This window comes from Ranitomeya imitator, chromosome 5 (assembly GCF_032444005.1).
Source record: "Ranitomeya imitator isolate aRanImi1 chromosome 5, aRanImi1.pri, whole genome shotgun sequence".
NCBI classification, from domain to species: Eukaryota; Metazoa; Chordata; class Amphibia; order Anura; family Dendrobatidae; genus Ranitomeya; species Ranitomeya imitator.
Window position 1 is genome coordinate 254,014,686 of NC_091286.1, and position 25,801 is coordinate 254,040,486.

The following is a 25,801-nucleotide window of genomic DNA, read 5'->3' on the forward strand; positions in this document are numbered from 1 at the left end:
TAAAGAAAGTGTTGTCTGGTACAACACTAATAGTATCCTGAAACTATTGCAAACATCGTGGCCCCTTTGTCATGTTCATCAGTGGTCCTGGGAGTGGAGATTCCACTAATTGCACATTAACAGTCTTTGCTAAGGTTAGGCTATCTCTGTAAATTCCTATAAATCCCCTTTAAAGTCAATTACTACAAATTGTGAAAAACAATATTCTAGAAGAACAAGTTCATATCCTCTTCAGAGTGAGGTTTGATTTATCATAAAAGGAATCCATAATGAATTACGCCAGAAGATTTGGTTATTAACTATAAAACAAACTTGGTCAAGAAATATATTTATTGTATTGGAAATTCTTTCAGCAGATACACAACGTTATTGAAGTTGTGCTCCCTCATACTGTCAATGCTGATCGATAAGCAGATTATAAAATGATAATTAGCTTTTCCAGAAGATAACATAACTGGAACCAGTCTATAATGTTTCCAAGACATATTGCTGCTTTCGTAAAGCTTCTGCCTCCTATAACCAAACCTTTCTGCCCCTGATAGGGTTTGCAACTGGTAGATAAGTGTTTGAAGACCCTCCCTGCTGCCAAAGAATTCAAGGTCTTGGTCAGTAGAAATTTAGTTAACATGCAGACAGATGCATGATAGATATAGCTGTAAAATAAAAGCAAAGAAAAGAGCATGCTGCCCTCCACACAAGGCACTGGAACTCCATGTTCAACTGGAAACCATTCTGTTGTTCAATACATTAAACAGTGTTTCTAGCAAAGCGCAATGATATTCCCTTCAAGATTTTCTTCCAAGATTGCATGGAAACAACCACTACAGACTTCTCTAACTGCCAACTGCGTCTCTAAAATGTATGAGCATATCCCATGTCATTTGTTTGCTTAACTGTAGTAATGGTGGTAGACAAGGCCAGTTGTTATTTTTAGACACTTTTTAATGTCCATGTAATTAAATAAATCTTGCCTTTGTTCGTATATATCCATATAGTAAATCTAGATAACACACCTAAACATACTGACCATTGTATACAGTGGCTTATGAAAGTATTTACCCCCTAGGCATTTTTCATGACTTACAACCTCCCATCCTGGACTATCACTGTTTTTTTGAGGGTTTGCATCAGATTATGTAAAGAACATGCCTACAACTATGAACATTTGGCTTTCTTATTAGTGTAAAGCAAACAACACATAGGACAAAATAACTGAAAACTTCACAGTACATAACTATTCACCCCCCCCCCCCTAAAGTCAGTACTTTGTAGATCCTCCTTTTGCAGCAAATACAGCTGCAAGTTGCTTTGGATAAGTCTCTATGAGCTTTACATATCATGCCATTGATATTTTTGCCCATTTGCTGTAGCTCTTTCAAGTTAGATGGTGTCCTCTGGTTAACAGCAATCTTCAACTCTGTGCACAGATTCTCAATTGGATTAAGGTCTGGGCTTTGACTAGGCCACTCCAAAACATTACACGTTTCTCCTTAAAACACATATTGCTTTAGCAGTATGCTTTGGGTCATTGTCTTGTTGGAAGGTATACCTCCGTCCTAGTCTCAAATCATTGACAGAATGAAATGGCTTTGGCTGAAGAATATCTCTGTATTTCACAACATTCATTTTCCCCATGACTCACACCATTTTCTGTGTCCATGCTGCGGAAAAACATCCTCACAGCATGAAGGTGCCACTATCACGCTTCACTATGGGAATGGTGTTCTTGGGGTGATGAGCTGTGTCAGTTTGGCACCAGACATACTGTAGCATTTACCTTGGTGGCCAAAAAGTTACATTTTGGTCTCATCTGACCACAGCACCTCCCTCCTTACCTTACATGTCTCCCACATGTCTTTTGACAAAGTCAAAGTAAAGTTTTTTTTTCTGCCTACTCTTCTTCCATAAAGGCCACCTCTATGGAGTGTATGACTTATTGTGGTTGAATGAACAAACAGTCCAGTCTTTTCTTGGGAACTCTGCAGCTCCTCCAGACCTACCTTTGGTCTCTGTGCTGCCTATTTGATTAATTCCCTCTTTGCTCAGGCTGAAAGTTTTGGTGGGCGGCCCTCTCTTGTCAGATTTGTTGTTGTACTATGCTCTGGGGCATCATCAGAGATTTGGATTTTTTTTTATATCATAACCCTGATTTGTACTTTTCAATAACTTTGTCCCTGACTTGTTTGAAGATCTCCTTGGTCTTCATGGTGTTGTTTGGTTACTGGTGCCTCTTGCTTAATGGTGTTGCAGACTCTGTGGCCTTTCAGAAAAGGTGTGTATATGCTGACAGACCATGTGGCAATTAGACTGCACACAGGTGAACTTCATTACACTAAGCATGTGACTTATGAAGGTAATTGCTTGCAACAGAAATTTTTTGGGGCAAAAAAAAGAAATGTAAATTATACCTATAGTTTTATTACTTCACCAACTTAGACTATTTAGTGCTGATGCGTTACACACAAATCGGATTACAAAAATATTTAAACACAGGTTGTCATTTAACAAAATAGGTAAAAAGCCAAGGGGCGTAAATAGTTTCGCAAACCACTCTATGTGCATCTACTTACCCTATCTACCATTGATATGTCGTCACTTGTAAACTGAATGTAGCATGTAATCTTTTATAGAATTATTTTGGCGGCAGGTACTGAAAATTTAACTTGGTATTATAGTGTAATTTTGCCTGTTAATACTGCATCTATTGGAGCACTGAATTGTTCCATTGAATGATACTTGCAATCCATCTCATACGCACACTTACTGATGATGTGATTATGTCCGATATGTGAATGCTAATCATTTAAAAAAAATTACCGTTTTACATAAACAGAGCAGCTTTGCTTTGAGATTAGTGTTGTAGTTGTTCCTATAGTCAGCCATATAAGTAATGTTATCCCCCAGCACAATATTTTTGGTTAGTTTATGTAATGCAATGTCAACAGCCCAAACAAGCATATAAAACTCAGTTCATACTTTGCATCTTGAATTGAGTATTTTGAGACCTTTCAATTCTGCAGGCAGCAAGTAATGAGGTGGCCATCATTTTACTGGCTATGACATGCCATGTTGTACCAATGATAATTGTCTTTTTTTTATTATTTTTACTTAACCACAGAAATGTATTGGAGAAAATAATGCTGTAAATTCAGCATATAATTAGCCTATAATTCTGGGGGGCAGAAAAAGTGAAAAATACTTTACAAAATAGAGGAAATGTTTCTATTAACAATTATATAGAATAAAGTTTTAATCATCTTTTACAGATACACACAAGCATACAATTCTGAAGCGTCCACAGAAAACTTTCCGCACTTCCGCTGTCTGTCTTTACATTCCATCTTTGTCCGTGTTTCCATAGAAAAGACACAAGAGGCTTGGAATGTGGCATAGGGTTTGGCTGCATGAGAAGTACCCAATCCATCTAGAGTCTTCAACACCTAGGGGTTGAGCTCAATATAGCAGCACAAGAAGTCTGTCATAATGGCACAAGGCCGTTGATGTCCTACAGGAGCTTGAGATTTTGGCTGCACGTCCCATCCTCTAAGCTCGGATTTCTCTTCTCTTTCCTTCTCCACGTTGAGCCTTTTCCAACTTTTTCTGCCTTTGCTTTCTTGGCACATCTCCTTCTTTTTTTCTCTGTTTGTTCTTTTTTGTTTCATCTTTGACTTTTACCCTAAAAATTACAAAAAAGACCCCAGTCAATTCAATTGGAAGGCAAAATATCAGTCTGTATATCTTGTGCTATGAAAATATATTGATCTGTGGCACAAGGAGCATTGTTAATATTCCCTCAAACATCCAGAAAATCAGTATGATTTCAGTAAAGGTAGCATTTAGAGTCATATTCTCATATATACTGTCAATAACACTAATCCATGGATCATGGAAATGATATGAAAAACAAAAAAAGCACCTAGAGTTTCCTGTCGTTGAGTGGTACCATTTTAGGTTTGCATTTAGTGTTAAATACATACGGCCAAACTACAGAATTTCGAATAAAGTATATTTTGCTAAAAAAGAGCATTGCTATAAAAATATTTACATCGAATGATCTATTCTAAAGGAGTGTGACTTAAAGCAGACCTTTGGACATACTCTAAATGAAAAAAGTCTTAGATTATATTTCTGAAGCAAGCATAACACATTACAAAGCTTGATGATATGTTTTTATTTTCTATATGGAACGCGTCCAGATATTGAGTGTTTGACATTATCCCCCACTAACGCTAACTTAACATGTTACAGCTGTTAAGAACGTTAACCCAAAGCTGAAAATATGAAAAATACATAAATTTCTCTTCAGCCACTAGTTCAGAAAGTAGGAAGCATGTGTGGGAGGCATAGCTTAATCATTTGTATGTAAAGTAGACTATTCCAATCAACTAATATAGATGACCTCATTAGGCCATTAAATAAGTGCACTTTTTTTTACATTGAAATGTGGATGCAATCAACATACAAGTATAAAATGTATAGCTTTCTAGTTGACCATTACACTTCTAAAAGAGTATTACTACTTTTTAAAGTAATGGTATATCTAAAGATTATGCCATCAATTTATGATCGACGGGGATATCTGGGACGCAGACCCCTCCCCATGTTAGGATAGCTCACTAGACATGGCAAATGGGCAAAAAATAGCAAATGGACAAGACTGCCTAACAAACCCAATGAATATTAGAAGTCCTGCCTATTAGAGTGTACTTTCATTTCAATAGATACCAGAAACGTCACTGTAATCGAGTCTCCATCATGGGTTAACGTGAGAGTCAGCAGTGCCATCTGCAGACAACCGCCACTGTCACTTATATTCCCATGAGGTTCGGGTCAGGATACCCATGCCCTTTTTGAACATCACGGGCCACGATACCCCTGACATCCAAATGAGGCTTTAACCCTGATATTTTGGTCTGGATCAGGGCTACTATGGCATTTCTGTAGTAGCTATCCTGGCTGAGATATGTACTGGCTACTTATGGCCATATCGCATATGTCCTTGGCTACTGAAGTGCCACACAACAAAGACATATGTCTTTGGCAGGGAAAGGAATAAATTGACTAATAAAATCTTAATTTTATTACTATTAGAAAAAGTTTTGTATTCTGCAGCTTTACCCAAATTTACTATTTTATCGTGCAAGAAATAATTTATACATTTATAGATTGGTACTAACAATTTAAAAATAGTGTTCATACATGTGTATAAGCTATTGTGCAACATTGAAATATTTTTGTCTAAATGTTTATTCTGTGCTTGCAAACTTTAAAACCTCCACTGGATGACATACCTAATCTAGCACAACTAGCAAATGAGAATGGTAATCGTATCATTTAAAATATAGTTTTGTCAAGTCAATAATCTAATTCATGGTTAGAGCTGGATGGATTTCCCCTCTGTTTAAGATAAGAGTCATATTATTTGAGTTTGAGTGCGTACAGAGTGAGACCTGTCAGTCTAGGTTTGGGAGAAGCCACCGGGGATCTGCCTCTTGGACTAAACATCCTAGTCGAATTCTACTTGACCATATTGTGCATGTATGCAGTAAATGAGCCAGTCTCTGATTCATGCTGCCTATGAATTGGGCAATATGAATCAGCTGTCAGGTTCCTTTAAATTTTAATAGATCTAAAATTCTTTAAAAGAGTTTGGACCTTTTCTTTTCCCCCTTTAAATTGTGTGAAGCACCACTCCATCCGTTTTTTTTTCAGCGCCGTTGTGGAGTTTTAAATTCAGCTGCTCCGGTCCGCTTGCGCCACCTTGTGAGCACAGCTTCTGACTGGCCGGAAGTCACAAGCTATGTCACAAAGATCGCAATGCAAGTTTATGAGTGTGATGGAGGCTCTCAAAGACTTTTTTTGTCAAGTGACCTCCTTGTGCAGAGCACTGAATACTTAGAAAACCACTCATACAAATCTCTGTGCCTGCCAAGAAATGGTGTGTATCACGTCCCCAATTTAAAGGAATAACACACAAATAAGGCAGTTGTGTTTTTAAAAAATCACAAAACATTTCCTGTATCTAAAAGATTATTACCGTACATATTGTTACTGATTGTTAACATATTGCTACATAAATGCTGAGAAAACCATGGTATATGGGTATAAATGTAAAAAAATAATGTACAAGAGTTATTAAAGGATTCTGTCACCAGTTTATCCTGACCATGTTTTTAAACCCATTTTATGTGCAACTTTACTTTAGATTCACTTTTAGAATAGAAAATTGACATTTGCAGGATGAAAAAGTTAAATTGAGAGATTCTCCAGAAAAGAAATATATTATCATGGTTGCTCATTGTGATTCATTAGTGATGAGCGACCCCGTGCTCCGATAATGTCATATCTGATTATAGGTGTTATCTGAGCATCTTGGGCTTGCTTGTATATTATGTTTTAGTCTCTGCAGCTGTTTGATTTGCGGCTGCACATATGGTTCGTGCTGAAGTCTGTATCCTCCATGTTTATAGTTTGTGAATAAAGAAAATTCTTTTTTACTGATTCGGTGAAGCTGGACATTTCTTCTTTTTTTTATTCCACTGTCTTACAGCACCTGTTTAACTGGAGCCTTCAATCACAGGGTGTACCAGAACTGTGGAAGACCATCTGCCTGGTGCCGGTTGCTAAGACCACTTGTCCAAATTCCCTACAAGACTATCGTCCAGTGGCCTTAACATCATATGCTATGAAGTCCTTGGAGAGAATAATACTCGCCTACTTGTGTCCAAGGGTGAGGGCTTTTACTGACCCCCTATAATTTGCGTACCAGTAGAGACTGGAGGTGGATGATGCGGTAGTGTTTCTGCTACAAACAGTACATTCATTCTTGGACAATGATGGAACCTGGGCCAGACTGGGACTAAAATTCAGCCCTGGCATTTGAAGTTACAAAGGCCCACTTGTCACATGGTGACTGTATAATATCTTTGTACACTTGTAGGCAGGGCCAGTTTTAGGGAAAGTGGGGCCCTAGGCAAAGTTTAAAATCGGGGCGTAAATGCTAACATATTGCACATCACACAAAAGCAGTTCAGTTGTATTTACAAGCGCTGAGTTCAGGCCGCTAAATGAGTTTGATTGGCAATACTGAAGTTGTTCAAAGCTTGTATCCCGGCCTCTTTCCACCAGCTGAGGACTAATGATGGGACAGAACGATCACTAATAGATCACTAACAAAAAAGAAAAAAGTAAAGCAACACAACCTGAAAGCGATATCAGGTGTACACTCAGTCCTCAATCCTGGAAACCCGACAATCTCGGGAGGTGCTCGCATTGAAAATAAGGAGGGAACCGTGTAACAATAGTAGGAGAAAAGAACGCGGCAACACTCACCGGACCTGTGATCAAGGCTTGTCTTTATTGAGGTTAATGTGAACACATCTTCACGGCACGGGGGAGTGAAGAGAAGGAAGAGGTGAGCGGGGAGAGGACGACGGCCGTTTCACACCAACACCGGCGCTTCTACGGGTCCACCACTAGTGGTGGACCCTTGATCACAGGTCCGGTGAGTGTTGCCGCTTTCTTTTGTACTACTATTGTTAAATAGATCACTAACAGATCACCATACAGTATCATGTTATCAGCAGCACATCTACAGTTTACACTGGCGATGTGCTGCTGAGAACAATGATTTTAGTTCCAGTAAAAACAATCTGAATATGCAGCATTTTACTTGTTAAGTAAAATACACCCCATAGTCCTCCATATATTATAATGTGCACCACAGCCCTCCATATAGTATAACACACTGCTCAGTCCTTCATATAGCATAATACACTCCTCATAGTGCTCCATATAGTATAATGCACTGCCATAGTCATCCATATGTATGTAACGTATTCCCCATAGTCCTTGATACAGTATAATGCAGCCCACATATAGTATTATGCAGCCACCACCTTACAGAAAATAATGCAGCCACCACCCTACAGAAAATAATGCAGCCACCCCAGAGTATAATGCAGCCACCCCATAAAATATAATGCAGCCCCCCTCATAGTTTCATGCAGCCCCCTCATAGAGTATGATGCAATCACCCCTCAAAGAATATAAATATAATACAGCCCCCCATAGAATATAATGTAGCCCCGAATAGAATATAATACAGCCCACCTCCCCACAGAATATAATGCAGCCCCATCAAAGAATATGATGCAATCATCCCTGATAAATTTTAATACAGCCACCATAGAATATAATACAGCCCACCTCCCCATAATATATAATGTAGCCCCCACAGAATATAATGCAGCCCCCCATAGTATATAACACAGCCTCCCCCATAGAATATAATATACCCCTCATAGTATATAACACAGCATCCCCCATAGAATATAATATACCCCCACAATAGTATATAACACAGCCACATAGTATATAACACGGCCTCCCCCATAGAATATAATATACCCCCACAATAGTATATAACAAAGCCACATAGTATATAACACAGCCTCCCCATAGAATATAATATACCCCCATTACCCCCATAGTATATAACACAGCCTCCCCTATAGAATATAATATACCCCCACAATAGTATATAACACAGCCACATAGTATATAACTCGACCTCCCCCATAGAATATAATATACCCCCCATAGTATATAGCAAAGCCCGCATAGTATATAGCACAACCCGCATAGTATATAGAAGAACCTGCATAGCAGATAACACAGCCCACATAGTAGTACACAGCACAGTCCACACAGTAGTATACAGCACAGCCCATGTAGCAGTATACAGCACAGCCCACGTAGCAGTATACAGCACAGCCCACGTAGCAGTATAAAGCACAGCCCACGTAGCAGTATACAGCACAGCCCACATAGCAGTATACAGCATAGCCCACATAGCCGTATACAGCACGCCCATGTAGCAGTATACAGCATGCCCACGTAGCAGTATATAGCACAGCCCACGTAGCAGTATACAGCACAGCCCATGTAGCAGAATATAGCACAGCCCACATAGCAGTATACAGCATGCCTACGTAGCAGTATACAGCACAGCCCACGTAGCAGTATACAGCACAGCCCACGTAGCAGTATACAGCATAGCCCATGTAGCAGTATACAGCACAGCCCACATAGTAGTATACAGCACAGCCCACATCTCTCCTCCTGCCCCCCGAGAATGGCATCATAGACGCTGGTATAGTTGAATGCAGCGGCGCTGGTGGGGAGGTGAGTCGGCATGCAGCGGTCCACTACTGGCACCGGCCCTTCTGGCATTTGCCAGAAGTGCCTGAGGGCCAGTCCGGCCCTGCATGGAACTGCAGTGCGGGCCATGTTCTTTGACTTCTCAAGTACTTTCAATACCTTACAGCCGCTTTTACTATGTAATAAGCTCACTGATATGGCGGTAGATGAGGGGAAGGGGAACTGGATAAGCGACTACCTGACAGACAGGCCACAGTTTGTAAGGATGGGGAAGGTGGTATCTGGCAGTGTACGGAGCAGTGTTGGAGCCCCTCAGGGAACAGTGCTGTCGCCCTTCCCCTTCACATTGTATACAGCTTTCAGTATAAATCAGATTTTGTCACCTCCAAAAATTCTCAGATGACTCAGTGACTCAGATTTACAGATAATAAATGGGAAATGTTTAAGAACATCCTAAATAGGCAGTGTAAGCGGTTTATACCTTGTGGGAATAAAAGGACTAGAAATAGGAAAAACCCAATGTGGCTAAACAAAGAAGTAAGACAGGCAATTAACAGTAAAAAGAAAGCATTTGCACTACTAAAGCAGGATGGCACCATTGAAGCTCTAAAAAACTATAGGGAGAAAAATACTTTATCTAAAAAACTAATTAAAGCTGCCAAAAAGGAAACAGAGAAGCACATTGCTAAGGAGAGTAAAACTAATCCCAAACTGTTCTTCAACTATATCAATAGTAAAAGAATAAAAACTGAAAATGTAGGCCCCTTAAAAAATAGTGAGGAAAGAATGGTTGTAGATGACGAGGAAAAAGCTAACATATTAAACACCTTCTTCTCCACGGTATTCACGGTGGAAAATGAAATGCTAGGTGAAATCCCAAGAAACAATGAAAACCCTATATTAAGGGTCACCAATCTAACCCAAGAAGAGGTGCGAAACCGGCTAAATAAGATTAAAATAGATAAATCTCCGGGTCCGGATGGCATACACCCACGAGTACTAAGAGAACTAAGTAATGTAATAGATAAACCATTATTTCTTATTTTTAGTGACTCTATAGCGACAGGGTCTGTTCCGCAGGACTGGCGCATAGCAAATGTGGTGCCAATATTCAAAAAGGGCTCTAAAAGTGAACCTGGAAATTATAGGCCAGTAAGTCTAACCTCTATTGTTGGCAAAATATTTGAAGGGTTTCTGAGGGATGTTATTCTGGATTATCTCAATGAGAATAACTGTTTAACTCCATATCAGCATGGGTTTATGAGAAATCGCTCCTGTCAAACCAATCTAATCAGTTTTTATGAAGAGGTAAGCTATAGGCTGGACCACGGTGAGTCATTGGACGTGGTATATCTCGATTTTTCCAAAGCGTTTGATACCGTGCCGCACAAGAGGTTGGTACACAAAATGAGAATGCTTGGTCTGGGGGAAAATGTGTGTAAATGGGTTAGTAACTGGCTTAGTGATAGAAAGCAGAGGGTGGTTATAAATGGTATAGTCTCTAACTGGGTCGCTGTGACCAGTGGGGTACCGCAGGGGTCAGTATTGGGACCTGTTCTCTTCAACATATTCATTAATGATCTGGTAGAAGGTTTACACAGTAAAATATCGATATTTGCAGATGATACAAAACTATGTAAAGCAGTTAATACAAGAGAAGATAGTATTCTGCTACAGATGGATCTGGATAAGTTGGAAACTTGGGCTGAAAGGTGGCAGATGAGGTTTAACGATGATAAATGTAAGGTTATACACATGGGAAGAGGGAATCAATATCACCATTACACACTGAACGGGAAACCACTGGGTAAATCTGACAGGGAGAAGGACTTGGGGATCCTAGTTAATGATAAACTTACCTGGAGCAGCCAGTGCCAGGCAGCAGCTGCCAAGGCAAACAGGATCATGGGGTGCATTAAAAGAGGTCTGGATACACATGATGAGAGCATTATACTGCCTCTGTACAAATCCCTAGTTAGACCGCACATGGAGTACTGTGTCCAGTTTTGGGCACCGGTGCTCAGGAAGGATATAATGGAACTAGAGAGAGTACAAAGGAGGGCAACAAAATTAATAAAGGGGATGGGAGAACTACAATACCCAGATAGATTAGCGAAATTAGGATTATTTAGTCTAGAAAAAAGACGACTGAGGGGCGATCTAATAACCATGTATAAGTATATAAGGGGACAATACAAATATCTCGCTGAGGATCTGTTTATACCAAGGAAGGTGACGGGCACAAGGGGGCATTCTTTGCGTCTGGAGGAGAGAAGGTTTTTCCACCAACACAGAAGAGGATTCTTTACTGTTAGGGCAGTGAGAATCTGGAATTGCTTGCCTGAGGAGGTGGTGATGGCGAACTCAGTCGAGGGGTTCAAGAGAGGCCTGGATGTCTTCCTGGAGCAGAACAATATTGTATCATACAATTATTAGGTTCTGTAGAAGGACGTAGATCTGGGTATTTATTATGATGGAATATAGGCTGAACTGGATGGACAAATGTCTTTTTTCGGCCTTACTAACTATGTTACTATGTTACTATGTTAGTGATTGTAGGGGGCATTGTGGGGGGCCGGGGGAAGGAAGAATATATAAGGGTGGTTTCTGACTTTGTGGATTGGTGCCAGACTAACTGTCTAGAGCTAAATGTAAAGAAAACCAAGGAGTTGGTGGTGAGTTATAAAAGGAAAAAGGAGGATTACTTACCGATCAATATTGCCGATCTGATGTCGTCACTTGATATCTTATGTAAATATATAAATTTTTTCTCTAAAACTGATGTAGGCGTTATTTTTCAATGTACCTAGCTGGAATTATATACAGTATTTGGCAAAGATCAGGATTTTTTTGCTTCAAATATGAGAAATAAATTGTTTAAAGACGTTATCTGCATTTGATCTGTAATACCATTGTTCAAAATAACATTATCATTAGTTACGATCTACCTCCTCAGTTCAGTAGCGCTTCTGGGCTGCCTGTTGCCACTTTTTTACGATATGCCTGCAGAGGTAACATCATGTCTACAGCATATGACCACTGCACCCAATAATTGGTGTAATCAGCAATGCTGGGAAACCTCCTGTGCTCACCGCCGCTCTTTGTTTACATGGCTGCAGTGGTGATATGTAATGATGACGATTGCTATTTTGATAGACCAGGCCTCTGAGGTATTTCAACTTTAAAGGAAACATCCCCTTAAAGGGAGACTGTGAGCAGCATTTTACTAAGCAAAGTACAGAAAGGGCCATATTGGTGCTGTCACACTGATTAAAATAATACCTCAGGTGAAGAAATCTGTTTTGTAGAATTTCTATAATTTAGTTTGAAGTATCCTTTTATTCATATCTTTGTGCTTTGGAGCGGGACTCTGGGTTGGGTCTTCAGCTTTGTTCCATCCACTCCGCTGTGTCTGCATGTTTCTTCTCATTCTTTATTTAAAATGTTGTGCCGACATTGTCCTAACCGCAGGCAGCGCTTGCATAGATTGAGCTCTTGAAAGTCTTCAGGAAAATGGCACCAGCGGCTGCACACGCTTAGATTACTCAGTGCCACCGGCACCACTCTACTGAAGCCCACCATTAGATCAACCTGCGCAAGCATCACCTGTGGCTAGGAAGGTAATGGGGTGAAATTTTAAACAAAGAAGAAAGGACATCGAGACACAATGGACAGGATGGAACAAAGCTAAAGAACCTACCCACAGGCCCACCCCGATGCACAAAGATATCAATGCAAGGAAACTGAAAACAAGGATTAAAGAAAATCTACAAAACGGATTTCTTCACCTGAGATATCATTTTAATCAGTATGACAGAGTCAATATGGCGCTGTCTCTCCTTTATTTAATAAGATGTTGCTGACAGGTTCTCTTTAAATCTAAAACGTCATAAATATGTTTTTTAGCAACTTGGACTGTAAGGATACAATTAACAACATTTTGCTTGATCATTTTTAAAGGATCATGAGTAAGGTTAGAGATCTACTTTATTGAATTCCAATGGCACAACGTGTTATGTGGAAAGAAAATAGATATGTGGATAGGAGAAGAATAGAGTCTTGTTTCCACACAAAACTGGTCTCTTGGATCTCAAATTGCCTAATCTGTAAGGGCAGAAAATCATCACTGACTAGGAGTTAAAACAATGCACTATGCTTTTGTTTAGCAATGCCTGGCATAGAATATGATATAAACATCTGTCATCTGCCATTCATTAATATTAATTGTAAATGACCACTAAGCAGTGAATTCCAAGACTTAACAGCTGTGATCTCTCCAAATCTGACCTCTTATGAAACTGGGCAATAAGTGTTATGGTCTATTATTCCAAGCTAAGGAGTACTTTTTTAAAATGTAGCATTTACTGCATTGTCAGACTAACAATGAAATTATGCAGATTGTATTAGTGTTTTGCATTATAATATTTGTTATCATATTTATAACACACTATAATACATTAAAATGCATGCATTTGTCAAATATTCATGGGTAGAAATAACCCATGAGTCCTTGTTATTTTAGCCTAACCCATTTTATGTGCATCTTTACCGTAGATTCACTTTAGCATAGAAAATTGACTTTTTCAGGATGAAAAAGTTAAACTGAGAATAAATATATTTTCATGGTTGCCAATTGTAATTCAGTAGTGATGAGCACCGTGCTCGGATAATATCATATCTGATTTTACTTGGGTGTAATCCGAGCGTCTTGGGCGTGCTCATATACAGTTATATGAAAAAGTTTGGGCACCCCTATTAATCTTAAGCTTAATGTTTTATAAAAATTGTTTTTTTTTGCAACAGCTATTTCAGTTTCATATATCTAATAACTGTTGGACACAGTAATGTTTCTGCCTTGAGGTTTATTGTACTAACAGAAAATGTGCAATCTACATTCAAACAAAATTTGACAGGTGCATAAGTATGGGCTCCCTTATCATTTTCTTGTTTTAAATACTCCTACCAACTAGGGTTGAGCGAAACGGGTCGGCCATTACCTAATAGGAATATACTCACCCTCGGACGCGCCCTGCTTCTTTCCGGCAGCCTTCCTTCCTAAGAATCAGCGCTTGAAGGACCTTCGGTGACGTCGCGGCTTGTGATTGGTCGCGTGAGCGGTCACATGGGCGGTCGCGCGACCAATCACAAGCCGCACGTCATCTAAGGTCCTTCACGCGCTGATTCTAAGGAAGGAAGGCTGCCGGTTAGTACCAGGGCGCGTCAGAGGGTAAGTATAGCAATATTTTTTATTTTAATTCTTTATTTTACACTTAAATATGGATCCCAGGGCCTGAAGGAGAGTTTCCTCTCCTTCAGACCCTGGGAACCATAGTATTCCATTGCACTGCATTGGATTTCGTGTTTCGGCCGACCCCAACCCCGACTTTTCTATAGGATCGGCCGATTTCACTCGACCCGACTTTTGAGAAAGTCGGGTTTCGTGAAACCCGACCCGATCTTATAAAAGTAAAAGTCGCTCAACCCTACTACCTACTATTTACTGACTTACTAAAGCACTTTCTTGGGGGTTTTCTAATCTCATTGAGCTTTGAACTTCATTGCCAGGTGTATGCAATCATGAGAAAAGCTACTTAAAGTGGCCACTTGCAAGTTGTTCTCCTGTTTGAATCTCCTCTGAAGAGTGGCATCATGGGCTCCTCAAGCAACTGTATAATGATCTGAAAACAAAGATTATTCAACATAGTTGTTCTGGGGAAGGATACAAAAAGCTGTCTCAGAGATTTAACCTGTCAATTTCCACTGTGAGGAACATAGTAAGGAAATGGAAGAACACAGGTACAGTTCTTGTTAAGGCCAGAAGTGGCAGGCCAAGAAAAACATCAGAAAGGCAGAGAAGAAGAATGGTGAGATCAGTCAAGGACAATCCTCAGACCACCTCCAGAGAGCTGCAGCATCAACTTGCTGCAGATGGTGTCACTGTGCATCTGTCAACTGTACAACACACTTTGCACAAGGAGAAGCTGTATGGGTGAGTGATGCGAAAGACGCAGTTTCTGCAAGCACGCCACAGAGTCAGCTGAGGTATGCAAAAGCACATTTGGAGAAGTCAATTTCTTTTTGGAAGAAGGTCCTGTGGACTGATGAAACAAGATTGAGTTGTTTGGTCATACAAAAAGGCATTGTACATCGTGGCTAAAAAACACAGCATTCCAAGAAAAACACTTGCTACCCACAGTAAAATTTGGTGGAGGTTACATCATGCTTTGGGGCTGTGTGGCCAATGCCGGCACCGGGAATCTTGTTAAAGTTGAGGGACGCATGGATTCCTCTCAGTATCAGCAGATTCTTGACAAAAATGTTCATGAATCAGTGACAAAGTTGAAGTTATGCAGGGGATGGATCTTTCAGCAAGACAATGATCCAAAACACCGCTCCAAATCTACTCAGGCATTCATGCAGAGGAACAATTACACTGTTCTGGAATGGCCATCCCAGTCCCCAGACCTGAATATCATTGAACATCTGTGGGATCATTTGAAGAGGGCTGTCCATGCTCGGCGACCATCAAACTTAACTGAACTGGAATTGTTTTGTAAAGAGGAATGGTCAAAAATACCTTCATCCAGGATCCAGGAACTCATTAAAAGCTACAGGAAGCGACTAGAGGCTGTTATTTTTGCAAAAAGGAGGATCTACTAAATATTAATGTCACTTTTCTGGTGGGGTGCCCATACTTATGCACCTGTCAAATTTTGTTTGAATGCAGATTACACATTTTCTGTTAGTACAATAAACCTCATTTCAAGGCAGAAACATTACTGTGTCCAACAGTTATTAGATATATGAAACTGGAATAGCTGTTGCAAAAAAACAATTTTTATAAAATATTAAGCTTAAGATTAATAGGGGTGCCCAAACTTTTACATATAACTGTATTATGTCCAAGTCTATGCAGCTGTTTGAATTGCGGCTGTTAGGCAGCCTCAACACATGTGGGGATTACGTAACAAACAGACCATCACTGCATGTGTTGAGGTTGCCTAACAGCCTCAAATTAAACAGCTGCAGAGACTCAAAAATAATAAAGATGCTCGGATAACACCCAAGCGTGCTCAGATGTTATCCAAACACAATCGCCCATCACTAGATGTCAACCCAAGAAGGCAACCTTGGACAGACTTAGTGCCAGTCAATCCATTTAGGAGGTCCCAGAGGAACCGCAGCCTTCGCCCTTTTACCCTTGACTTACATGGGGGCCCTGAGTTGTGTGTACAGAGAAGCTGCTATCTGGACGATTGAGCCTTAGGTAAGAGTAGTTAAACTAACCAGTTCAGTAATTAGAGAGAAAATCGGGGCAGAACTACATAAAACTATAGTCAGAGAAAAGGCCACGGTCAGAAATCAGGAAGAAAGTCAAAGCAGCGTCAAATTTGCCAAGGTCGAGATCAGGGAGAATATAACAGAACACCAAAAAAAGAACAACATGTACTGAAAAATGGAGGTGTGGGAGTACTGCAACTGCAACTGCAACTTGGATGAAATGGTGAAAAGATGCAATTCTGCCCTTGGTTTTACAGTATTTAATTGCATGGTAAGAGTTACTTGGAAACATGATTCTCTAGGTCAGTATAATTACAGCGATATCAAACTAGCATAATTTTTTTATTTAAGTGTTTTAAAAAAAATTGGCTTGAGTTGCTGAGACCTGTTCATATTTTCTATTGATGAAATTGTGTGGGGGCTTGTTTTAAATTGCAAGTTTCTTGACCACAAAAACCCACATTCTGGCGTTTCACTTTACGACACTTTCACTGAACTGATAATTTATACCATATGCTCCAATGCCGCAGTATAAAGAAAATCGCAGTCTGGATGAGCTTTACAAGAGGACCGAAATGGCAGTGACTGAGGCCTTTAGCAGTCCATCTGTGATGGTAACGTATCCGTGCCCGCATTTAAGTCATGGGGGGGCGATGGAAGTCAGTGTGCTAGCATTCACAGCTGCTCCATTTAAATGCTTCTCATTTATATGTCTGTCTGACAGCAGCATCTAAATGGTTAAAAGCAGTGACAGAAGCTCAGCTCAAGCTTCTGCTGTTGGACGCAAATGCTGAAAATGTAAAAAATAGCCTCAATAGTTCTGCTTGAGCTAATTCTGCCTAACGTGTTACAGACTGCAACACGTGAATGCAGCCATAAATGGATTCTAGTAATTCTTATATTCCTTGCAGTGGTGCCTTAGTTTTTCAGAGCAGTATATTTTTAAAAAAATATTTCCATTCAATTGCTGTCACTTTAGAACTAATGTTAGGATCAGTATTCATGGGATAGTTGTTGTTTGATGCTACTGAACTATATATCTGATTGGAAGAATGGCCAAAGAGGAAATGAGTGTTTTTCATAGGTAGCTGTATTACAGGTTGTGAAATTCATGTCTTGGAGGATCTGCAGTGGTCTATGTAGATAGAACACAGCTACATTCCAGAGATATCAACTGTAAGGGTATGTGCACACGTCAGGATTTCTTGCAGAAATTTCCTGAAGAAAACCGGAAATTTTCTGCAAGAAATCCGCATTTTTTTTTTGCGTTTTTTTTCCGGTTTTCTTAGCATTTTGCAAGCGTAAGTAGCTTGCAGAATGCTAAAGTTTTCCAAGTGATCTGTAGCATCGCATGGAAAACTGACTGACAGGTTGGTCACACTTGTCAAACATAGTGTTTGACAAGTGTGACCAACTTTTTACTATAGATGCTGCCTGTGCCACATCAATAGTAAAAGATAGAATGTTTAAAAATAATAAAATAAAATAAAAAAATGGTTATACTCACCCGCAGACAGCCTATCTCCTCAGCGGCGTCCGTTCCTATGGACGGGGTGTGTGTGCAGGACCTTTGATGACGTCGCGGTCACGTGAGCGGTCACGTGAGCGGTCACATGAGCGGTCGCGCGACCAATCACAAGACGGCGACGTCATCGCAGGTCCTTCACACAGAAGCGGCAGCATGCACCTGAGAGGCGGGAAGACATCGAGGGTGAGTATATCACTATTTTTTATTTTAATTCTTTTTTTTAACCAATTATATGGTGCCCAGTCCGTGGAGGAAAGTCTCCTCTCCTCCACCCTGGGTACCAACCGCACATAATCTGCTTACTTCCCGCATGGTGTGCATAGCCCCATGCGGAAAGTAAGCAGATCAATGCATTCCTAGGTGTGCGGAGTCACCGCAATTCCGCATATTTAATGAACATGTTGCTTTTTTTTCCGCGATGCGATTTTTTCGCGGAAAAAAATGCAACATTTGCACAAGAAATGCGGAATACATGGTAAATAATAGGAGGCATATGTAAGCGGTTTTTTTGCGTTTTTATCACGTTTTTATAGCGAAAAAACGCGAAAAAAATGCGAAAAATACTGTACGTGTGCACATGGCCTTAAACCTTCTTCCTGAAAAGAAAGTTGATGACTTCAGGGTAAGGGTATATCAGAGGGCAGCTAGGGGGACAGATATAATCTAAATAGCAGTGGTTGACTGCTGTAAGTCTTGATGTGTAAGCTACTGTTCTTTGCTACTGCCTGATATTTCGCGAAGTAAAAATGCCAGATGGTGAAGGAAATCCTTGCCGTTCTATAAGCGTTTGCAATGTAGCCACAAAGATCTGTTAGCATTGTATCAGCAAACCAAATACAGATGGAAATTCCATGATTTTACACAACTTCAAATAGGCAAAAAGAAGACGCCCATCTAAAAATAAAAGAGGATCCCGTGGTTTATAAATTGGGGACTTTCTGAATATTAAAAAAAAATGACATTAAAAGTTTCGCATTTAATTTGATCATTACATTGATGTGGGTTGGCAGTAACATATGTACTATGGCATTTAAGCTGCTCTTCTGCGGTGCTGACAATACTCTGCACGTGAGATTGAGACACAAGACAGATTTGGAATTAATTAAAACTAGAATGTTCCAAAAGGACGTAGAAATAGACATTCGCTGGAACATTGAAGGAAAGCCTTAGCAGACACTGTAAGCAATTACAGAGACTTCTCAGAACAGTGGTGTATGGAGCAACAAGGTTGTTTACCAATGATGGGAGAAGGTTCCCAAATCGCTCAGATTGATGATCACAAACAAAGGTGCAGGGAGAGAGGAGGTTCCTTGGTGCATAATCCAAATGGTAATATCAAACACGTTGTTGGAAATCCCTTCTCCCTTGAGCCTTGAAGTGGGGATGTTCGGTGCAGATGAGCACTACCTATAGTATATGTGTATGAGACTAATCTGAGCAGTCCGCTCCAATACTGGCTGCAAAACCTGCTGCTATCAAAGAAAACATTTTTACCTGAATTATGTTTATTGTGAATACATTTGTTTTCCCGTTGTACTCTTCTAACCCTTTCACTAGCTGACAATTTGTCTTTTTGTCTCCCATTCTTCCAAGAACCATAACCTTTTTTTTAATTTTTCTGGCCATATAGCAATATGAGAGCTTGATTTTTGCGGGATGGGTTGAACTTTTGAACAACACCATTTTGTTTTTAAATATAGCATACTGGAAAACAGGCAAAAAAAATTCCATGTACGTTGAAATGTGAAAGTTCTTTTTCTTTTTAGTTTCCTTGCTTACTATATGGTAAAACTGACCTTGACATATGATTTCCCAGGTCAGTACAAGTATGCAGATACCAAACACGTATTGTTTTTATTTTTTTATTTACCATAAGTTGGGGTAAAAAAATCTGAAATTTGTGAAAAAACTAACAAATTGTTTTTGTCACCATTTTCAAAGAACCATAGTCTTTTCATTGTTCGAGATCTGGGACTGGGTGAGAATTATTTTTTGTGCCCTGAGCGGATGTTTCTATTGATACCATTTTAGCTTAGATACAATGTTTTGATTGCCTGTTCTTGCAATTTTGCTAGTGATAAAAAACTTAATTATGGAGTTTCACATTTTTTCTCATTGCACTGTTTACCGTTCGGATTAATTTATTTCATATTTTGAGTCATTGATCATACATTTTTAAATGTAGCGATATCAAATATGTGTATCTACTGTATATATTTTTTATTACTTTATTTTCAATGGGATAAAAGGGGAGTGACTTTAACTTTTGTTTTTAACTTTTTTAACTTTATTTAATAGCTTGCATAGGAGACTTGAAGCTGCGATTTTCTGATCGCCTGTGCTATACATAGCAGGGCAACTGCACTTCTATGTATAGCAGAAATCACGATCTCCTTCTGCAGACCTCTGACTGTTATGACAACTATTCAGTGCCCCATGATCATGTGACAGGAGCACCGATGGGAGGAATTTGTGAAGCTCTTCCGGCTTGCGTGTGTTAAATCCCACTGTCAGTTATTGACAGCAGGATTTAATTGGTTAATAGCGCTGGCGTAACTCTTAAAAAGCAGTTTATTTAATCAGCCATCAAGATGTGGGCTCACTGTGCGAGGCCAAATTAAAGGCAGTTACATTAACTTTGACGTATATGTACGTCAAAGGTAGTGAAAGGGTTAAAATGTTGAATTTTTGTTTTTTTCATCCTTCTCCACTGCAGAAGATTCTTCACATGGCCCTAGCATATTATATAGGGAATCTCACATTCCAGTCTGATAATTCCAGATATTTCTGTATGTTGGATACTTGTATAAATATTATAAGATAACTCTGCCATGTCTGTAAATCATGCAGAAAGAGTAACAACTTCACCTTGACTGAGCTGTTGACCATGTTACATTGCAACACTGCACACAGGTTTTATACTAAGTGAATAAAAGTAAAATATTGTAGTAAATATACACAGTAAAATGTTTAATGGAATGTAGGGTTGGGAGTTCTCCAAGCAGTTGTAAGCTTAGATGTTAAATAATAATGTATAAATGAGGGAAAGATTTCCAAAATTGCAAAAAATACAGATTTACTGTGAAAATTACCGTAGTTAAATTATCTAGAAATCAACTTTACCGGACTACTATTGTTCTGACCCAAACTAGCAGCACTATGGGCATAAATAATGCCATTAGTTTATAACTGGAGACCTGCAGTTTATAAATGTGACCGTAATATGGATAAGAAAATAAAGTTGCTATCTAAAGGTCATTTGTCCATGTATCATGGAATCTACATTTCCCAAGTGGCAAATTTTGTGCAGAAATTATTGTGACTGAAAAATGTATATGATAATTTTTCTGCAGCTTGGAGCTCTACTTCATGGAATACGGTGGAAGACCATCACCGAAGTTCTATATCTGCATGTTGATCCAGGTCTCATTCGGTCATTTGTTTTTCACGTACATATTCTATCCATGATTTTCACAAAAAGAGCACACCCCTTGTTAGGGCTGGCGGAACGCACCGAGTATATTTAGATATTATTAGTGTGTTCACAGCCCGGGGTCCACCGTGCAGAAGACCAACCTACTGCTAGCAAATGGTGGCACAATATGGCAGTAGAAGCAAACTCTGTTACTTCACAGAGTCACACAGAAGGGAAAACGCTGTGCCCTGTTGGCGTCATAGGGGGACACAGCTGCCTAACAGAGCAAAAGCAATCAGTGTTCAGGGAGTAGCAAGCACACAAACACCTCCTCTCCGGTGGAGCCGGAATTATAATGGCTTTACGCCAGCCCTGAATTCACCATACAAACTCCTCACCGGAGGTGCCGGTATTCTAGTGGCTTATTTCAGCCGGACCCTGACAACAAGCAGACAAGACCACTGAGTAGCTAAAGCTCATAACATAAGCTGATACTAGCCGTGCGGCCATGCAAACCTTTTATAGCTGCAGCAACTTCAGGACCTTCCTAGAGGACCAATGGGAGTTGCCACAGTACCTGAGCAACTTCAGGACCTTCCTAGAGGACCAATGGGAGCTGCCACAGTACCTGAGCATGTGACCCCCGACCTCCAATAGGAGGTCTTACCCCGGGCATGCTCAGAAGAGGAAAAGCAGGACTTAGTCCCAGAGATATCTGCACACTGCTGACTAGTACTGGCTACAATGGCTGAGCCTGGAAAGGCAGCAGTAACCATCTGCACAGTATTAGGCTGAACCAGATGCTGGGACCGATGTCTCTGCTGAGCAGGCTCCACTGCGGCTGGAGAAGAATGGGAGACCGCAGCAGAGATGGTTTGAGAGTCCCCCTGTGCAGAGGCAGGAACTTGACCCCTAACACCCCTATTTTAGTGTATGATACTGTGCATATACAGCTCTGGAAAAAATTAAGAGACCACCACATCAAAACCCTGTCATGGGCAGCCCAATCTCCAGACCTGAACCCCATTGAAAACCTCTGGAATGTAGTCAAGAGTATGATGGATAGTCACAAGCCATCAAACAAAGAAAAAGAAGAACTGTTTACATTTTTGTGCCAGAATCAGTGTGAAAGACTGGTGGAAAGCATGCCAAGACGCATGAAAGCTGTGATTAAAAATCATGGTTATTCCACAAAATATTGATTTCTGAACTCTTACTGAGTTAAAACGTTAGTATTGTTGTTTCTAAATGACCATGAACTTGTTTTCTTAGCATTATTTGAGGTCTGAAAGCACTGGGTTTTTTTTTTCATTTTGACCATTTTTCTTATTCAGAAAAAAAAAAATAAATTTATTGCTGGGAAATTCAGAGACATGTCGTCCAAAGTTTATACAATAAAAGAAAAAATTAGATTTTACTCAAAAATATACCTATAAAGAGAAAAAAAATCAGACAAACCGAACATTTTGCAACGGTCTCTTAATTTTTGCCAGAGCTGTATATATATTTTTAATACAAGCTGAATGTGCACAAAAAATGCCCAAAAGAAAGCTTTTCATTTCTGACCAGTGTCACGTATTTAACTCACCCACATAAATCAATGGGTTTGTGAAAGAACATGGACAGCCGACAGATGCCATCCACATGTCATCTAAGTGCCATTCGTTTTTTTCTATTTTCTGAGTAGAAGTCTGTACATTTTTTTACATAAAATTAAAATGTACAATAGTCTTATGGTGCAAATGAATCTAAAATTTATGAAAATCTGATCCGACATAGAAGACCAACAAAAAAATCAGACTTCAAAATGATACCACACCCTTAATCAAACATCACTTTTTTGGATGGGCCCATGACAATGAATGCACCTTTTCACATGCCCATTTTTTTGCGGAATGATTTTGCTTACAAAAACTTGTACTTTGATCAAACTTGCCAATGCAAGTCAATGGCCATGTAAAAAACGCACATTGATGTCATCTGTGTGCTGTCTGTATTTTGCTTTTTCATGGGTAGGAGAAAACATTTTTTTCCCCTTGATGTGGCAAAGATTGAAAAGACTGACTGATAAAAAAGGATCCAGCACTCCAAAAATAGAAAAAAAAACAAAAAACTGCCGTTTTCCATGTATGAGAAAACAAGCGTCAAAGCTGCCTAACTAGTCATTTGGGGCCATTTATTTCGTATAAGTCAGAGGTATAAATCACATGATAATTTCTGTACAGACAGTTTATATATTGACTAGATGGTGGCCTGATTCGAACGCATCTGGTATTCTAGAATATGTATGTAGTTTATTTATGAAGATTTGAGAATAATGCAATGAATACACAGGATTTTCCGGGTAAAATATATACATTACATCGACACTAATATATTTGTTAACAATATCAACCCAAAATATTTTTGTACACCACATTGACTAACTGAACGTGTTCAGTAAGCGTGACTGAACTACGTGGCACTGTGACTGACAGAACTTGTTCAGTAAACGTAACTGAACGACGTGGCACTTTGACTGACAGAACTTGTTCCGTAAACGTGAGTGAACTACCTCACACTGTGACTGACAGAACTTATTCAGTAAACGTGAGTGAACTATTTCGCACTGTGACTGACAGAACTTGTTCAGTAAACGTGACTAAACTACATGGCACTGTGACTGACAGAACTTGTTCAGTAAACGTGACTGAACTACGTGGCACTCTGACAGAACTTGTTAGTAAATGTGACTGAACTACGTGGCACTGTGACTGACAGTATTTGTTCAGTAAACTTGACTGAACTGCTTGGCACTGTGACTGACAGAACTTATTCAGTAAACATGACTGAAGTACGTGGCATTGTGACTGACAGAACTTGTTCAGTAAACGTGACTGAACTACGTGGCACTGTGACTGACAGAACTTGTTCAGTAAACATGACTGAACTACGTGGCACTGTGACTGACAGAACTTGTTCAGTAAACATCACTGAACTACGTGGCACTGTGACTGACAGAACTTGTTCAGTAAACGTGACTGAACTGCGTGGCACTGTGACTGACAGAACTTGTTACGTAAACGTGACTGAACTACGTGGCATTGTGACTGACAGAACTTGTTCAGTAAACGTGACTGAACTGCGTGGCACTGTGACTGACAGAACCTGTTCAGTAAACGTGAGTGAATTATGTGATGACCAATCAGCGACATTGGATTTCCGTTACAGACAAACAGACAGAATTAGACGATTATATAGTAGATATTATAAAAATAAATATTTTTTTCAATATTTAACCTGGTCTAATGATGGATCAATATTCTATTTGGCGTATACAAAAACTCTGACGTCTGCACCAGACTATAGCTAAATATTTGAAACACAATATATTATGATATTTAAGATCAATATGGAATGTTCTAATTACCATTTATGCAGAATTAAAATATCCCCATAATGGGTTCTTAAATATCCAATGCTGACCTTCTAGTATATGTAATTTATAAACATCAGGAAATGGTAATTAGTTTCAAGTTAATTTTGGAGTCTAAGAGGCCTGGGGAACGATCGCACAGTAAGGTCATTAACCAGCGTAGTGTCTTTAACACAGGACACACGCCTCTCTGCTGTGCTGCTACAGTTTTCTGTCTGCTGCTTTACAAACCACTGTGACCCTGATTAGGCTTTCATGCACCCTGTGGGGTTACATGTTTATTCTTTTTTTTCCCCTGATTAAGTTGTCTTCTAACTCTGAATCATGAATATAATGTGCCCCAAAAAGTGGCTATCCTAATTTGTTTGCATATCCTGTTAAATGTCACTTGGCGGTACCGAAAAATTACCTTTAAAACCTCCTACACTTGAGCGTGTGACACAACTGCACTTTGTTTATGCTGTCATATTTGATAAAGTTACCGGAAATATACCAGAACTCATTTATTTCCACAATGAATAAACTGTGAGATTAGAGGCTAATTTTCCTGTTGATTTTGTAAACTAAACATTTTTATTTTTAAAATAAAATGACGTTTGGACTTTCTTTGTTTTAAACGTGGACATATTAAATTATTCTAATACGCAGTTTGATGACGCACATGGAATTTTTTTCTTACATTAGTTTGGGACAATTACGTCTCTAGATCAAATGCGCTATCACAATTTGTATTAATAGCAGAAATAAAGGCTGCTAAAGACATTAGAGAAAGTCATCTGGCCCTGCTGTTTTTTAGGAAGATTGGCCATCCATGTGTATGAGAGCCTCCCAATTGGAAACAAATGAAAGCTTGGCCAAGACAAACCTTTATGTATATGGGGAGAGTAGAAAAATGAGCTGTTTCAGAAGATGTGCACCTTGCTCCAAAGTTTTTCTTGTTTTAGGAAGTGTAACATCTGTGCTGGGTCATGTCCCGCTTGTTTCCAGTGAAGGTCACCAT

General features: G+C 39.6%; 1 protein-coding gene across 1 annotated transcript in view; it reads right to left on the reverse strand.

Annotated features, from left to right (window-relative positions):
* Positions 1-313: 313 nt before the first annotated feature.
* The window catches only part of RSPO3 (R-spondin 3), a 108,903-nt gene continuing 83,415 nt past the window's right edge, over positions 314-25,801 (reverse strand). Inside the window, exon 5 of the mRNA XM_069726077.1 lies at positions 314-3,676. Within this exon, the coding sequence (XP_069582178.1) occupies positions 3,544-3,676 (133 nt within the window). The 3' untranslated portion in view covers positions 314-3,543. The remainder of the gene's footprint in view (positions 3,677-25,801) is intronic.